The 18,266-nt window shown below is 46.9% G+C and overlaps 2 protein-coding genes across 2 annotated transcripts; both read left to right on the top strand.

Moving 5' to 3' along the window:
• Nucleotides 1-3,632: 3,632 nt before the first annotated feature.
• fgf12b (fibroblast growth factor 12b) lies at nucleotides 3,633-8,373 on the top strand (the record flags this gene model as incomplete). The annotated part of the gene is made up of 5 exons (XM_079733451.1): nucleotides 3,633-3,825; nucleotides 4,807-4,914; nucleotides 6,009-6,112; nucleotides 6,761-6,959; nucleotides 7,387-8,373. 5 exons carry the CDS (start codon nucleotides 3,633-3,635, stop codon nucleotides 7,548-7,550), a joined length of 768 nt encoding a protein of 255 aa, XP_079589577.1. The 3' UTR covers nucleotides 7,551-8,373.
• A 3,093-nt stretch (nucleotides 8,374-11,466) lies between these two features.
• On the top strand, nucleotides 11,467-16,630 carry LOC307072640 (interleukin-1 receptor accessory protein-like). The gene is made up of 10 exons (XM_079732028.1): nucleotides 11,467-11,682; nucleotides 12,562-12,647; nucleotides 13,094-13,286; nucleotides 13,367-13,450; nucleotides 14,071-14,263; nucleotides 14,351-14,519; nucleotides 14,714-14,785; nucleotides 15,646-15,775; nucleotides 15,866-16,017; nucleotides 16,346-16,630. Exons 1-10 carry the CDS (start codon nucleotides 11,594-11,596, stop codon nucleotides 16,387-16,389), a joined length of 1,212 nt encoding a protein of 403 aa, XP_079588154.1. The 5' UTR covers nucleotides 11,467-11,593; the 3' UTR covers nucleotides 16,390-16,630.
• Nucleotides 16,631-18,266: the final 1,636 nt, after the last annotated feature.

Here is an 18,266-nt window from a genome sequence, read left to right as displayed (position 1 = left end):
TTCCTCCTACCTCCTCAATCCTGTCCCCTCCATCCCTTCCCTCTACCTCCTCCATCCTACCCCCTACCCCCTCCATCCTGTCCCCTCCATCCCTTCCCTCTACCTCCTCCATCCTACCCCCTACCCCCTCCATCCTGTCCCCTCCATCCCTTCCCTCTACCTCCTCCATCCTACCCCCTACCCCCTCCATCCTGTCCCCTCCATCCCTTCCCTCTACCTCCTCCATCCTACCCCCTACCCCCTCCATCTTGTCCCCTCCATCCCTTCCCTCTACCTCCTCCATCCTACCCCCTACCCCCTCCATCCTGTCCCCTCCATCCCTTCCCTCTACCTCCTTCACCCTATCTCCTATCTCCTCCCGCCGAGCATGGCTCCAGAGACACTAATTACTTATCGCTGATACTAACTTCCAACTACTAAATGCATCAGTCCGCTAAGAGCTTAGAGTGCAGCAGCGGAGGCTCTTCTCTGCACATCGATAACTCCATCAAGGGGGGGGGGGGAGGGAGGTATGGGGGACGGATCGCGGCCTGAGTAGAGTGAACACTTGTTTCCATGCCAATAAAGCTTTCACAATTGAACTGAGAGTGAGAGAGACAGACAGCATCCCACTGAATTATTTACAATTACACCCTTTCTAAATAGACCAAACACTCATACACAGACACACTGTGTCACACTGACACAGCGTACATGTTGAGGTGGTCTAGCTAACAGTAGTATCAGTGTAGTTAAGGTGACTGCAGTTTGAAGGGGTGACTATATGTGGGGGACAGAGTTTTAGGGCAGCAGAAGCTGAGGAGGTAGAGCGGGTTGACTTGTAACCGGAAGGTTGCTAGTTCGAACCACGGCTCCTCCTAGAGTGACGAGGTATCCCTGAGAAAGACACCTAACCCTAACCCTGACCCCACTGGATGGATGGATGGATGGATGGATAAATGGATAGGCAGACAGACATGTATGTGGTAAATGGATGTCAGGAAGCTCTTAGAGCTGCTCTCAGCCCATTATGTTATTAATATTTCATATTTCATATGAACATCCTGTGGAATGGATATTAATGGTGGACTGCAGACATGTTGGGGTGTCTGGATGGTGTTGTGTTGCTGTGTTTTTGTTGTGTTGTTATATTGCTTTGTTGTGTTTTTGTTTAGTGTTCTGATGAATGTGTGTGTGTGTGTGTGTGTGTGTGTGTGTGTGTGTGATATAAATACAATGAGATTGAGTCGCCTCAGCACAGGGTCTACTTTTATTTTTATTTGATTCAGCACATCTTATTTCTGCTGGATGTGCTATGACTATGGGTTTGTTTCTGCTGACAAATTTTATTGAGTTAGGCTATGGGTTAGTTTCTTCCGACTAGCTTTATTAAGTAGGACTTTGAGTTTGTTTCTGCTGACTAGTTTTGTTAAGTAGGACTATTGGTTGGTTTCTGCTGACTAGTTTTATTAAGTTGGAGAACTGGTTATTTTCTGTTGACTAGTTTTGTTAAGTAGGACTATGGGTTAATTTCTGTTGACGTTTGTTTAGATGTGTATTTGTGTGCTGTTTCTGATCGAATGTGATTTCAACGTTGGTAAAAGATTAGCTTCTGCTGTTGATGTAGCACACAGGAGCACAAACATAAGCGCTCCTGTGTGTTCATGGTGTGTGTGTGTGTGTGTGTGTGTGTGTCTTAAATAAACAAACACACACAAACACACACACGCTAGATAGGGTAAGGGTTGTCAGAGAGTTGTTGAGAGCAGGTGTCGCCATTCCTCTCCTCCCACGTTGCATTAGTCAAACAACCTGTTGATGTCATAAAATAAACTAATCAATAGAGAGAGTACTGCATAACTTCTCTGTGACTCAATAGTGCTTGTCTCTACCCCTGGTTTGTTAGAATAGCTCCCTCTCTCTCTCTCTCTCTCTCTCTCTCTCTCTCTCTCTCTCTCTCTCTCTGGGGAAGGTTGTACTGGATGTTTCCTTGGGATGGAGGGACATTGAAGAGGTGTCATTTCCTGTCTGATCATTAAGGGATGTCACGTGATGACGTGTGACATCAAATTAATATTCATAGACAATGAGAGGTGGGGGAGAGCTGACCTACATTGTGATTGGCTGAATGAGACCTACTTCAGGACCAATGGGTGTGTTATCATAAAAACATCTCATCCTTCTAGGTTCTTTATTTTTAAACCAAACATCTGAAAGATTTTTGCGCGAGCTGGAATATGCCCTCACTCTGAAACATTCAGAACTATTTATACTTTATCTTCTCAAACACCTATCTCTCTCTTTCTATCTCTTTCTTTCTCTCTCTCTCTCTCTCTCTCTCTCTCTCTCTCTCTCTCTCCCTCTCTATCTATCTCTCTCTCTCTCTCTCTCTCTCGTCTTCCTCTCGCATTCACACTTTTTCTGTCTATCTCCCACCTCTCTCTCCCTCTCTCTCTCCCTCTGTCTCTCTCCCTCTCTCTCCTTCTCCCTCTCCCTCCCTCTCTCTCTCTCTCCCTCTCTGACTCTCTCCTTCTCTCTCCCTCTGTCTCTCTCCCTCTCTCTCTCTCTCTCTCCCTCCCTCTCTATCTGGGAGTGATTGTGGTGCGGAGAGGGAGTAGAGCTGTGTTTGGTCGTTTGGCATCAGAACTTCCATCTCTCCTGCCTTGCTCAGAGACCCGTGTCGCTGAGGTGTGTCTCTCTCAGCGTCCCGCTGTGTCTGTACCGTGCTGCTCTCCTGTCGTCCTTCAAGTGGGTTCCATGGCGGCTCTCTGGAGGCTGAAGATCTGAGGAAGAGGCATGAGGCACGGCGCCGTGCCAAGGCGCCCGCTCCGGGATCTTAACCTGCAGCTCTGTGCAAGAGGACCTTGACCAACCATAAACCTCTCCTCCCACACTCCATCTTAATCTCTTCAACTCCCTCATCAGCCACCCCTCCCCCATAACCTTTACCCATCACCACCCCGTCACCACCTCCTCCCCATCACCTCCCCCATAACCACCCCGCCACCGCTTTCTCTATCCAACTCCCCCTCCTCCACCACCACCTCCTCCTCCACCACCACCTCCTCCTCCACCACCACCTCCTCCTCCACCACCACCACCTCCTCCTCCACCACCACCTCCTCCTCCACCACCACCTCCTCCTCCACCACCACCTCCTCCACCTCCACCACCTCCTCCTCCACCACCACCTCCTCCTCCTCCACCACCACCTCCTCCTCCACCACCACCTCCTACCCCACCACCACCTCCTCCTCCACCACCACCTCCTCCTCCTCCACCACCACCTTCTCCTCCTCCACCACCTCCTCCTCCACCACCACCTCCTCCTCCTCCACCACCACCTTCTCCTCCTCCACCACCTCCTCCTCCACCACCACCTCCTCCTCCTCCACCACCACCTCCTCCTCCACCACCACCACCTCCCCCATCTGCGCCTCCTCCCCCCCTCCTCTCCCACCCGCTACATACCTGCTGGTCCTAGCAGACCCCTGCTGGTCAGTTCAGCCAGACCCCTGCTGATCACCTCCTGTCTGACTGGACATCTGAGCCATGGCAGGTTGTTTGGACTACTTTCTCCGAACGTGGGCCAGGTAGTGGGTCAATCAGCGCCGGCGATGTGTGCTGTGATTGGTCAGTGAAGCTGATCCAAGATGGCAGCCGCCATCGCCAGCTCCCTGATTCGTCAGAAGCGGCAGGCGCGGGAGGCGAGCGGGGAGAAGGTGGTGAGCGGGAAGAGGAGGTCCTCCCCCAGTAAGGAGAAGCGGTGTGGGAGGCATCTCCTCACCCTGCTCTCCAATGCCCACTTCTGCTCCCACAAGAAGAAACCTGTCCACCGAAAACCAGGTAGGTTCTGATTGGCTGCTGAGCCCTGGCCTGTTGCCAGGTGGGGTCTGATTGGCTTTTGAGCCCTGTCCTGCTGCCAGGTGGAGTCTGATTGGCTGCTGAGCCCTGGCCTGCTGCCAGGTGGATTGTGATTGGGTCTGAGCACTGGCCTGCTGTCAGGTGGTTTCTGATTGGCTGCTGAGCCCTGGCTTGCTTTCTGATGGCTGGTCTGGTGGCTAGTTCTGCTAGTTCTGATGGCTAGTTCTTGATAGCTTTAAGTTAGTCAGAATAGTGGGCCTGTCTGACTGTCTGTCTGTCTGTCTGTCTACCTGCCTATCGGTCTGTCTGTGTGTCCCGGCTCTCTGCTCCATTTAGTTTCAGTCTATTTCTGAGGTGATATGGCCCAAATTATCATCACTGGCGCTGAACACCAGCCCTCTAACTCCTCCCCTTTATCACCACCCCTCTATCACCAGCCCTCTAACTCCTCCCCTTTATCACCACCCCTCTATCACCAGCCCTCTACCTCCTCCCCTTTATCACCACCCCTCTAACACCAGCCCTCTAACTCCTCCCCTTTATCACCACCCCTCTAACACCAGCCCTCTAACTCCTCCCCTTTATCACCACCCCTCTAACACCAGCCCTCTAACTCCTCCCCTTTATCACCACCCCTCTAACACCAGCCCTCTAACTCCTCCCCTTTATCACCACCCCTCTAACACCAGCCCTCTACCTCCTCCCCTTTATCACCACCCCTCTAACACCAGCCCTCTAACTCCTCCCCTTTATCACCACCCCTCTATCGCCAGCCCTCTAACTCCTCCCCTTTATCACCACCCCTCTATCACCAGCCCTCTAACTCCTCCCCTTTATCAACACCCCTCTAACACTAGCCCTCTAACTCCTCCCCTCTATCACCAGCCCTCTAACTCCTCCAACACCACCTTGTCCAAGTCAAGGGCCCTTACCCTAGCCTGTGTGTGTGTTTGTGTGTCACAGAGCAGCTGAAGGGGATCGTAACACGGCTCTTCAGTGAACACGGCTTCTACCTCCAGATGCAGCCCGACGGAACCGTGGGCGGCAGCAAGGACGAGAACAGTGACTTCAGTCAGTCCTCCTGTTCACTCTTTATAAACTAACTAACTAACTAACACTGTTCAATCTCTAGAAACAAACACTGTTCACTCTTTAGCAACAAACACTGTTCACTCTTTAGCAACAAACACTGTTCACTCTTTAGAAACAAACGCTGTTCACTCTTTAGAAACAAACAACGTTCACTCTTTAGAAACAAACGCCGTTCACTCTTTAGAAACAAACACTGTTCACTCTTTAGAAACAAACACTGTTCACTCTTTAGAAACAAACACTGTTCACTCTTTAGAAACAAACACTGTTCACGCTTTAGAAACAAACGCTGTTCACTCTTTAGAAACAAACGCTGTTCACTCTTAACAAAGTATCACTGTTTACTCTTTATAAACAAACATTGTACTCTTTAGAAACAAACACTGTTCACTCTTTAGAAACAAACAAACTAAAACTGTTTACTCTTTATAAACAAACCCTGTTCACTCTTTTAACAAACTAACTAACCAACTAACACTGTTAACTCTCATAAACAAAAGCTGTTTACTCTTTATAAACAAACACTGTTCACTCTTTATAAACAAACAAACAAATTAACACTGTTTACTCTTTATAAACCAACACTGTTTACTCTTTATAAACAAACACTGTTCACTCTTTATAAGCAAACAAACAAACGCTGTTTACTCTTCACAAACAAACACTGTTCACTCTTTATAAACAAACAAACTAATTAACACTGTTTACTCTTTATAAAGCAACACTGTTTACACTTCATTAACAAACACTGTTTACTCTTTATAAACATACCTGTCTCTTTATTTCTCTACCTGTCTTATTGTCTGTCTGACTACCTGTCTACATATCTCCCTCTCTACCTGCATCTACATATCTCCCTCTCTACCTGTCTGTGTGTCTACCTGTCTCTCTCCCTCTCTACCTGTCTGTGTGTCTACCTGTTTCTCTGTCTCTCTACATGTCTGTGTGTCTACCTGTCTCTCTACCTGTTTTTGTGTGTATGTGTCTGTCTAGCTGTCTCTCTACCTGTCTCCCTTTCTACCTGTCTGTCTATCTACCTAAATCTCTGTCTCTATACCTGTGTTCCTGTGTAGCTCTCTTCAACCTGATCCCGGTGGGTCTGAGGGTGGTGGCTATGCAAGGTGTGAAGGCTGGGCTCTATCTGGCCATGAATGGAGAGGGCTACCTGTACACCTCGGTGAGATATACACACACACACACACACACACACACGCACGCACGCACGCACACACACCCACACACACACACAAACACAGTGTCATGGATCCCGCCAGTAAGGCCTCCTTCACAACTCAGGTTTAGAAATGAGTTGACCCTTATGTTCCTGAGACGGCCCTCCGGCCCTGAGGACACAGCCTTTCCTTATCCTGGTCCCCACTCCGACGGCTTAAGAGTATATCTCCCCCTTTGTCCTTTGCATGGTTTAAACCTTATTCAGGCAAGAGCAAAGGGACCTCCTATATATACGCAAAGCGTATATAGAAAAAGACCTATATCCTTTTGTTAATTTTTTTCCTTTTTGTAAGGGTATATATACTTTAAACAAAGCTTATGTATCACCATGAAACAGATGTGTTCGTTAGGTAGGCTTTATTTACCCTTGGATTTTTAACCCTTTTGTAAACTTGAACTTCCGGATGATTTGTTCATTCCGGTGTGGGTTTAAAAAATTATCTTTTTATATGAAACCAGCCCTCCGTAGTCAATCTGGTACACATAATGATGTATTAATTGTATAAATGTATTATAAAATTGTAAATATATTTCTCTCCCTCTTTCTCCCCCCCTCTCTATCCCTCTCTATTCCTCTCTCCCTCCCTCCCAGGATATCTTCACAGCAGAGTGTAAGTTCAAGGAGTCGGTGTTTGAGAACTACTACGTTATCTACTCCTCCACGCTGTACCGGCAGCATGAGTCCGGGCGCGCTTGGTTCCTGGGCATCAACAAGGACGGAGGCATCATGAAGGGGAACCGAGTGAAGAAGACCAAACCCTCCTCCCACTTTGTACCACGGCCCATCGAAGGTCCACACGCACACATACACACACACACACACACACACACACACACACACACACACACACACACACACACACAGGCCCGCACACCAACAAACACACACACACACACACACACACACACACACACACACACACACACACACACACACTCACTCACACAGACACACACACGCACACTATATAGATATCTTTATATATAAATAGATATATATAGATGTATGCAATCATACTTTTAATACATACAAAGTCCCCACATTTAACTGTGTGTGTGTGTGTGCGTGTTTGTTGGTGTGCGGGCCTGTGTGTGTGTGTGTGTGTTTGTTGGTGTGCGGGCCTGTGTGTGTGCGTGTGTGTGTGTGTTTGTTGGTGTGCGGGCCTGTGTGTGTGTGTGTGTGTGTGTTTGTTGGTGTGCGGGCCTGTGTGTGTGTAGTGTGCATGTACAAGGAACCGTCCCTCCATGAGATTGAGGGACGTCTTAAGGACTCGGAGCTGAACATGGAGGAGGGCGAGAAGGGAGGCGAGGAGGAGGACGGGGAGAAGGGAGGACAACAGGAGCTGCAGCAGGAGGACTCTACCCGGCAGGAGGCCTCGTAGCCCACAGCACCTCCCCGCCACACGCACACCACAACCACCACCCCGGTTAACATGTTGGCAACCACGTGGTTACCATGACGACAACAACAACAACCACAGCTACCGTGACGACCATCACCCCCCCGTTTACCATGACAAAGACCACCGCTGTACCATGACAACAACCACCACCGTGGTTCCCACTGTTGCCATGAAAAAAAAAGCCACAACGGTTACCATGACGATGACAAACACCACGGTTACCACCTTAACCATGGCAACAACCCCTCCATGTTTACCATGACAACACTGCCACCACCGTTAGAAACGTTACCATAAAGACAGCCGCCACCTCCATGTTTACCGCCTTGGCCATGACAACAGTGTCAACCAGAATTACCACGATTACCATGACAACCACCGCCATTACCATTACTATAACATTATGATGACACAGACGACAGCAGCCAATATGGTAACCATGACAACAAAAGCCACAAATGTTACCATGGTTACCATGACTACCATTACCATGACGACTGCCACCCCATGACCCGTCAGCGACAAAACACAAATTAAAAGCAAAAATGAAGAAAAAAAATCTTCTTGCCTGTGCTCAAATGTTTAAAAAAAAAGTGGAATTAATTTTATTTTGAGGAAAGTAAGAAGAACTTTGATCACATTTTATGCAAAAGCCCTGGTGAGACCACCCATCATCACCATGACGACGGAGTGAGAACTTGAAGCCATGTTAGGTCCCAAACTGCACTTTCTCCCCCACTACTAGATGTTGTACAATATGTATTCTAATAGACCCTCACCATCATCTCTCATTGGGGTTAGGGGTCGGGGTTCCCAGATATAAAAGGGGGGGGGGTTAGCAGACACTGCCTATATAACTGAATGGTGGGGGGGGGGGGGGGGGGGGGGGGGTAAGTACTGTGTTGAACTAGGAGATGATGTGTAGTCACCCTTCTAGACCAGAGTCGACACCTTTAAAACCTGGAGACCTAGACCACGCTAGGCTTTAAACATGAGGACCTAGACCGAGAGAGACCTTTAAACCTGTCGACCTAGACTAAAATAGACCATGAGACCCAGACCCAACTAGACCTTGACAAAGCTGACCAGTTAGACCCAGCTTTAGAGCTAGGCCAGCTAGACCCAGCTTCAGACCCAGACCCAGCTTCAGACCCAGACCCAGCTTTAGACATAGACCCAGCTTCAGACCCAGACCCAGCTTCAGACCCAGACCCAGCTTCAGACAGACCCAGCTTCAGACCCAGACCCAGCTTTAGACATAGACCCAGCTTCAGGCAGACCCAGCTTCAGACCCAGACCCAGCTTTAGACATAGACCCAGTTTCAGACAGACCCAGCTTTAGACAGACCTAGCTTCAGACAGACCCAGCTTCAGACAGACCCAGCTTCAGACAGACCCAGCTTCAGACCCAGACCCAGCTTCAGACCCAGACCCAGCTTCAGACAGACCCAGCTTTAGACATAGACCCAGCTTTAGACAGACCCAGCTTCAGACCCAGACCCAGCTTTAGACATAGACCCAGTTTCAGACAGACCCAGCTTTAGACAGACCTAGCTTCAGACAGACCCAGCTTCAGACAGACCCAGCTTCAGACAGACCCAGCTTCAGACCCAGACCCAGCTTCAGACCCAGACCCAGCTTCAGACAGACCCAGCTTCAGACAGACCCAGCTTTAGACATAGACCCAGCTTCAGACAGACCCAGCTTTAGACATAGACCCAGCTTCAGACAGACCCAGCTTTAGACATAGACCCAGCTTCAGACCCAAACCCAGCTTCAGACAGACCCAGCTTCAGACAGACCCAGCTTCAGAAACCAGACCCAGCTTTAGACAGACCCAGCTCTCGACTGAGCCAAAAACTTTAGAACTTTGAGGCGCCTACGCATGAAGAGCTTTCAGCGTTGTCAGCCTGGCCAGCATGGCCGGTTGAGCTAGCCCAACCTGACATTGACACTGCCCTAAGGGAAGAGGTGAGCTTGGATTCCCCACTTTGATGCTGCGCTCAAAGTTTAAACGACTTAAACTCTGACCAGCTGGACTCTGAAGAGCGTCCAATCAGAAGACTGCTTCATTTGATGTTCCAAAACATAGAATCTCAATGCTAATGAATGCTTTATGAGTCCAAAGGGGTGAGCACCCGACTGCTGGCTGGCTCGATTGTAAAGGCCCAACTTGGACGCTCATCATGTGTTGACCACAATAGACCTAGATCAAGCTTTAGACCTCTAGACCTAGACCAAGCTAGACCTTTAGAGCTAGACCCAGTTTTAGACCTTTAGATTCTCACGGTCTGTAGTGGACAGTAGGTATAAACCGGCCATCAGGGGCCGGAGACTCGGACAGTAGGTGTGGTCCCTTGCTACAACCACACAACAGGAAGTTGTCGTGGCGACAGGGCCGTCCTTCCTGGGGTCTTTCTGAGACGTCAGGGCAGAGAGGTCGGAGGTCATGGAGGGTGACTATCAGTCCCTAGTTGATGTGTTTTAATTTCATTGGTCACCGAGTTACGAATGAATGAACCAATCAAAAGCCAGGTCTTACTGCCTCTGAGATCGTCTTCCAATAGGAACCGTATGAGGGGGAGGGATGGGAGGAACCCGATATTCACTTTACTTTCTCCCCAGGGGGTCTGAGGCCTCAATCTGCAGCAGCCAATAGGAGCAGAGCGCAATACAATTAGAATGTTTCGAGGTCTTATGCCACTCCCCTCCCTCACCCCATGAAGCACTGCCGCCCCAACCATGTGATGATGTCATAATCAGGCGACGCGTGTGGTATTTTTGTTGCTTCTGAGAAATCATTTCATAACTGCAGCAGGAAGACAAAGAAAATAAACAACAAATAAAACCAACGAGCACTGCCCATTCCTCTCTGATCATATCCTGAAGGGGTGCCATAAAAGTTTATCTCTAGGTCTAGAATAAAATATATTACATATCTCATCCATTATTATATGGTCTACAATATTATATATTGATTATATTATACATTATGTATGATATCAAACATTATTATTAGGTCTGACTACAATATTATACATTATTCTTATTATAAATTATATATTATATTTTCATATATATTGCACATTATTGTTATTGTTGTACATTACTGGGTCTAGAATATTATGCATTATACACAACAACTGAGAGTGTTACTCATTGTTTCCTGTTTCATTACGTATATATTATAATATTAGTTATAGTAGTCATTTATCCAGGAGATATTGCTTGCTGTTATATTATAAGTGAAATTATATTATAGTTATATTATTTATATCTACTAGATATATATCTATTACATATTATACATATCTACTAGATATTTATAATGTTATAATACAAGTCATGTTATATTTCTAGTCCAATTATTTTTGTGTTATTTACCAATAGATGACAAAGTTTTGATTAAAGAATACAATACATTCACTAAGAATATAAGTTAAACTACAATATTTATTATATTATATTGTTAAAGTTATTTCTCCACTAGATGTACGTGTTATATTGTATAGTAAGTTACGTTACACTATTGGTGTAATTTGACCACTAGATCACACCTATTACCGTTTATGCTATATATTTATTAATTTATATATAGTATATACATTCTCCTTTCGGGATGAAAAAAATAGCATATGCCTGTATCTATATGCGTAGGTGTTTTGTTTTGTTCCAATAGTTCATAAACACGTCATCTTGCAGCGAAACGCCATAATGACACACACGCACGCACACGCACGCACACACGCAAACACACGTACACACACGCAGATGTGCAGTGGCGGGGGGCGGAGCCTTGACCGAAATCCAAGACGTTAACTTCCAATAAATATCAAACTCTGCAGATATTCAACACCAATCTTGATCCCCTCCACGTTCACTCTGTTTCCACGACCGAACAAGTGACGCATGTAAACACAAACCCAACCACTTTCACAGAGAACATCGTCCCGGGCCAGGCTCGGCGCGTAGACACAAGTACCCGTGGAGAACACGGGACCAGATGAGTGCGTCCTGAGCTTATGAAGTTGGCCCGAATCCAGGCTCCCCAGGAGCCGACCTCTGGAAGCAGACCGGTCCGGGAGCGAAGCGTTACCGGGCCCTACAGCATGTGAGTGTGACTAAAACCCGCTGCCAGTTCATAAGGTTCACAGCATGTTGGACCTCCCAGCGGAACAGCCTTCACCCAGAACCGGTACCACTCAAACCGGATCTTTAAAACGGGCTTACTAGAACGGTATAACAGTGTCAATACAGTGTTCGAGGTACTTATTAATGTAACGTTATTCACCGAATCAAGAACTGTAATGTCTTTTTTTAATTATGGAATCACCGTGTCTAGGACTGTGATAGCGGTATTAATTAATGTAATCACCGTATCTAGAGCTGTAATAGCAGTATTTACTAACGTATTCACAGTATCTAGAACTGTACAAGTGGTGTGTAATAACGTATACACCGTATCTAGAACCGTGAAAGTAGTACATATTAAAATGTTCATCGTATCTTATGTGTTATTTATTAACGTGTTGACGTATCTAAATCCGTATGGGTGATTGCGACCACCTTCTCCTTGGCGGCCCCTCCCCTAATGGGCGGTCTTACAACCATCCTGCTCAGCAGAAAGCTTCAATGAACACCCTCCACCTCTTCTTCCTTGTCATCTTCTAGTGATCTGAGGGCTCCTCCTAACCTCAGTATGGATCAATTCAGTACAGATTGAATACGTCTCTCTGTCGAAGGTTTAATGGAGCAGGTTGCATAGCGCTGCGTGCACATGAGCCAGTAACCCCACCACACATAGCTTCCTGTCAGTCCACCTCTCTGTCCCTGTTTTATCCATGTATCTATATCCATATATGTCATTACTGACAACGTCCAGTCAACCAACAGGACGTTGTTTTACTTTTTAATCAAAACCCAAACCTGTCTCTAGAGCGGTGTTCATCACTTTCTCTCTCTCTCTCTCTCTCTCTCTCTCTCTCTCTAGGTCAATGTTCATCATTTTCTTCTTGTGTTTCTCGGCCACCGCTGGTGAAGACTCTACTGCTATGACTACATCCAGCGACCAATCAGGTTTGCGACAGTTCTTACAGATGGGCTGTGATTGGTGAAATTTGGGGCTTTTTTCACTAACAACCACATTTTAACTGTGAAGGTCCTAATGATATATGTTGTGTGGAGATGATACGTTTAGGTTAGAGAGGGTTAGTTTAGGTATTAAGTGAGAGATGGTTAGTTTAGGTAGATGGTTAGACGGTTTAAATGTGTGCGTAGGTCTGACTCTCTTTGGCCAAGTGACTTTAACCTCTTCAACAGATCCGTTATCCTATTAGTTTTGCCTGCAAAATCTTATCACCTTGTTCTCATACAACGCGAAAATCCCCTTAGATAACCATCACACACACACACACACGCACACACGCACACACACACACTAGGATATGGTTAGCGGTTGTTAATGTTAATGTTATAGTCACTCCTCCTCTCCTCTCCTCCCCTCTTATCTCTCCTCCAATCAGAGCTCCTTTGTCATGACTGGGGGAGGAGCGGGGAGGCGGTGCGTGTTATAAACGGAGAAGCTGGTTGGCTGTTCTGTCCCCTTTTCTCCCACCCAACGCTCTACAACTACAGCTCCGCCTACAGCAGTGGTCTCTCCCTCTTCTGGTACCACCTCCCCCCTGAACAGGACCTGGAGCGTCCAATCAAATACAGGTACACTTTGAAGCATGTCTGTTGTTTGTATTGTGCATCGTGTGTGTCGTATGTGTATTTATTGTGTGTCTGTTGTGTAGCCAGAGGGTGAGTAAGGATAGAGAAAGACTGTGGTTTCAACCAGCCAACGAATACGACACCGGACAGTACATCTGCATGTTACGGTACGTATACTACTGGTACTACAACAGTACTGCTAGTATTAATACTACAGTGCATCTGTATGTTAGGGTACGTATACTACTGGTACTACAACAGTACTGCTAGTATTAATACTACAGTGCATCTATATGTTAGGGTACGTATACCACTGGTGTTCCTACCAGTAGTATACTATTACTAGTGATAATACTACAGTACATCTGCACGTTAAGTAAAAAGTACTAATTATATTGTCTAACCCCTACCTGGTCCTTAATGACCTGCCTCTGTGCAGCCTAACCCCTACATGGTCCCTAATGACCTGTCTCTTTACTGTCGAACCCCTACCTGCTCCTTAATGTCCTGTCTCTGTACAGCCTAACCCCTACCTGCTCCTTAATGACCTGTCTCTTACTGTCTAACCCCTACCTGCTCCTTAATGACCTGTCTCTTTACTGTCTAACCCCTACCTGCTCCTTAATGACCTGTCTCTTTACTGTCCAACCCCTACCTGCTCCTTAATGTCCTGTCTCTGTACTGTCTAACCCCTACCTGCTCCTTAATGACCTGTCTCTTTTCTGTCCAACCCCTACCTGCTCCTTAATGACCTGTCTCTTTACTGTCTTTCCCCTATCTGCTACAGGAACAGGACATCCTGCACAAAGATAGCCATGTCTCTAGAGGTGGTGTCGAGTGGGACTGACTGTCCACATCTGGTTGCCATGGTGCCCAGTAAGGTGTACATCCCGGTCCAGGAGGGGAAGAGACTGAGTTGCCCGGGCCTCCAGCATGCCGCCAAGATGGCCGACAGTGCCCCCTCGGTCACCTGGTACTATGTAAGGCCCTCAAGAACCCGCCAAACCCAATCAAAGAACACACTCTAGTCACTGGGATTTAAGCTCCACGTGTTTCCTGACCCGCAGAACTGTACCAAGTACCCGTTCTGGGACAGCGAGCGGGAGGTGAAGGGGGACAAACTGATTGTGCACCAGATGGTGCTGTTGTTCGAGGGCCTGTACTACTGCCGGGTTAACTACACCCGCAAAAACCTCCCACTCAACTTCACCAGGGCCCTCAACGTCTCCGCTGTCTGTAAGAGAAGATCCCCCTACCAACACTACTAGTAATTTTATTACTTCTGATAGTACTGGTATTATACTAGCACAATTACTACTAGACTGCGGCTAATACGACCAGTACTACTAGTAGTGTTACGACTAGTATTATTACTACCGCTAGCCATACGTGCTGCTAGTACTACTACCAACAGGTTTTGTTGTCCTCAGCCTCCAGTTTTCATTCCAAGGTGCCGGTCATTCTGATCCCAAACGAAGAACGCAAGTTCACCGTCAGACTGGGTGAGTAACCGTGGAGATCCCAGCATCAGCACCAGGGTACCGGGGCGCAGTGGAGGGCTTCGTTGTCATGGTGATAGAGCATCTGGTTGTTGTTGGAATAGAGTATTGATTTTTTTAATTTCCCCTGGGGATCCATAAAGTATACATCTATCTATCTATCGTGATTACATTAGAAGCTGCTTAGGAAGAACTAAGGTAGTAGGATTGGAACAGACCAGTTGTACTAGACCAGTCGTTCTAGACCAGTCGTTCTAGACCAGTCGTTCTAGACCAGTCGTACTAGACCAGTCGTATAATACGACTGGTCTAGTATGACTGATCTAATACGACTGGTCTAGTATGACTGGTCTAGTATGACTGGTCTAGTATGACAGTCTAATACGACTCGTATTAGACTGTCATACTAGACCAGTCATATTAGACCAGTGGTATTAGAACAGTGGTATTAGAACAAAAGTATCAGCACATAGAGTACTAGATAGAATACTAGACCAATAGTACCATACCAGCAGTACAGGGACTAGTTTTTTGGCTTAAAGTGGAGGTGAGGCTATATGTATGGTTTAGGCTTGAGGTGAGGCTTTATGTATGGTTTAGGCTTGAGGTGAGGCTATATGTATGGTTTAGGCTTGAGGTGAGGCTATATGTATGGTTTAGGCTTGAGGTGAGGCTTTATGTGGGGTTGTGTCGGCTTGAGGGGAGGCTTTATGTGGGGTTGTGTGGGCTTGAGGGGAGGCTTTATGTGGGGTTGTGTGGCCTTGAGAGGAGGCTTTATGTGGGGTTGTGTGGGCTTGAGGGGAGGCTTTATGTGGGGTTGTGTGGCCTTGAGTTGAGGCTTTATGTGGGGTTGTGTTGGCCAGGGCGGGAGGCCAAGCTGGAGTGCCGGGTGAAGTTCCCCTTCCTGGAGAACAGTCCCCGGGAAATCTGGTGGACCGTGGACGGGAAAACCCTGGCCTCGCTGACCCACAACCGCTTCTCCGAGACCAACCAGTGAGTAACTACCAGTAGAACCAGTAGCAGACCTGTTGTACTGGGCAGCTCCCAGTACAGCCGGCTGAAGACTGTGTTGCTATGTGTTAGTAGGGTAGAGGCGGAGAGCTACGGGGACCAGACGGTGGTGAGCGAGCTGGTGGTGACGGAGGTGCAGAGAGAGGACCTGAGGACAGAGTTCAACTGCTCCGTCAGGAACGCCGCGGGCTTCTTCACCAAGAGAGCCCAGCTCCACCAGGAGGGTGGGTCACGTCGCCATGGAAACACCTCTTAATCATCACTCATCGCTAACCTAGTCTCCCTGTCTGACTCTTTGTCTACTTGTCTGTCTGTCTACTTGTCTGTCTGTCTACTTGTCTTTCTGTCTACCTGTCTGTCTCTCTACCTGTGTGTCTCTCTACCTGTGTGTCTGTCTACCTGGGTATCTCTCTGTGTTCCTACCTGTCTGTCTACCCGGGTATCTCTCTGTGTTCCTACCTGTCTGTCCCTACCTGTGTGTCCGTCTACCTATGTATCTCTGTGTGCCTGTGTGTGTGCCTACCTGTCTGTCTGCCTGTGTGTGTCCTGTAGCCTACTCCCCCTCAGTAGAGCTGAGTTGTGGTCTACTAAACTAGACCTTGAGACCCAGACCCAACTAGGCCTAGACAAAGCTAGACCTTTACACCTATAGACCTAGACCCTGCTTGAGACCTTGACCAGCTAGACCCAGCTTTAGAGCTAGACCCATCTTCAGACAGATCCAGCTTTAGACCTAGACCCAGCTTCAGACAGACCCAGCTTTAGACATAGACCCAGCTTCAGACAGAACTAGCTTCAGACAGACCCAGCTTTAGACATAGACCCAGCTTCAGACAAACCCAGCTTCAGACAGACCCAGCTTCAGACAGACCCAGCTTTAGACATAGACCCAGCTTCAGACAGACCTAGCTTCAGACAGACCCCGCTTTAGACATAGACTCAGCTTCAGACAGACCTAGCTTCAGACAGACCCAGCTTTAGACATAGACCCAGCTTCAGACAGACCTAGCTTTCAGACAGACCCAGCTTTAGACATAGACCCAGCTTCAGACAGACCTAGCTTCAGACAGACCCAGCTTTAGACATAGACCCAGCTTCAGACAGACCTAGCTTCAGACAGACCCAGCTTTGGACATAGACCCAGCTTCAGACAGACCTAGCTTCAGACAGACCCAGCTTTAGACAGACCTAGCTTCAGACAGACCCAGCTTTAGACATAGACCCAGCTTCAGACAGACCTAGCTTCAGACAGACCCAGCTTTAGACAGACCCAGCTTCAGACAGACCTAGCTTCAGACAGACCCAGCTTTAGACAGACCTAGCTTCAGACAGACCCAGCTTTAGACATAGACCCAGCTTCAGACAGACCTAGCTTCAGACAGACCTAGCTTCAGACAGACCCAGCTTCAGACAGACCCAGCATCAGACAGACCTAGCTTCAGACAGACCCAGCTTTTGACAGACCTAGCTTCAGACAGACCCAGCTTTAGACATAGACCCAGATTCAGCCGTCCTTCCTGGGGTCTTTCTGAGACGTCAGGGCAGAGAGGTCGGAGGTCATGGAGGGTGACTATCAGTCCCTAGTTGATGTGTTTTAATTTCATTGGTCACCGAGTTACGAATGAATGAACCAATCAAAAGCCAGGTCTTACTGCCTCTGAGATCGTCTTCCAATAGGAATCATATGAGGGGGAGGGATGGGAGGAACCCGATATTCACTTTACTTTCTCCCCAGGGGGTCTGAGGCCTCAATCTGCAGCAGCCAATAGGAGCAGAGCGCAATACAATTAGAATGTTTCGAGGTCTTATGCCACTCCCCTCCCTCACCCCATGAAGCACTGCCGCCCCAACCATGTGATGATGTCATAATCAGGCGACGCGTGTGGTATTTTTGTTGCTTCTGAGAAATCATTTCATAACTGCAGCAGGAAGACAAAGAAAATAAACAACAAATAAAACCAACGAGCACTGCCCATTCCTCTCTGATCATATCCTGAAGGGGTGCCATAAAAGTTTATCTCTAGGTCTAGAATATAATATATTACATATCTCATCCATTATTATATGGTCTACAATATTATATATTGATTATATTATACATTATATATGATATCAAACATTATTATTAGGTCTGACTACAATATTATACATTATTCTTGTTATAAATTATATATTTATATATATATTTTCATATATATTGTACATTATTGTTATTATTTTACATTACTGGGTCTAGAATATTATGCATTATACACAACAACTGAGAGTGTTACACATTGTTTCCTGTTTCATTATATATTATAGTATTAGTTATAGTAGTCATTTATCCAGGAGATATTGCTTTCTGTTATATTATAAGGGAAATTATATTATAGTTATATTATTTATATCTACTAGATATATATCTATTACATATTATATATATATCTACTAGATATTTATAATGTTATATTATAAGTCATGTTATATTTCT

Source organism: Pollachius pollachius, assembly GCF_949987615.1.
Source record: "Pollachius pollachius genome assembly, chromosome: 3".
NCBI classification, from domain to species: domain Eukaryota; kingdom Metazoa; phylum Chordata; class Actinopteri; order Gadiformes; family Gadidae; genus Pollachius; species Pollachius pollachius.
Note: the sequence above shows the minus strand (reverse complement) of the source record. Positions and strands in the feature narration are given on the sequence as shown.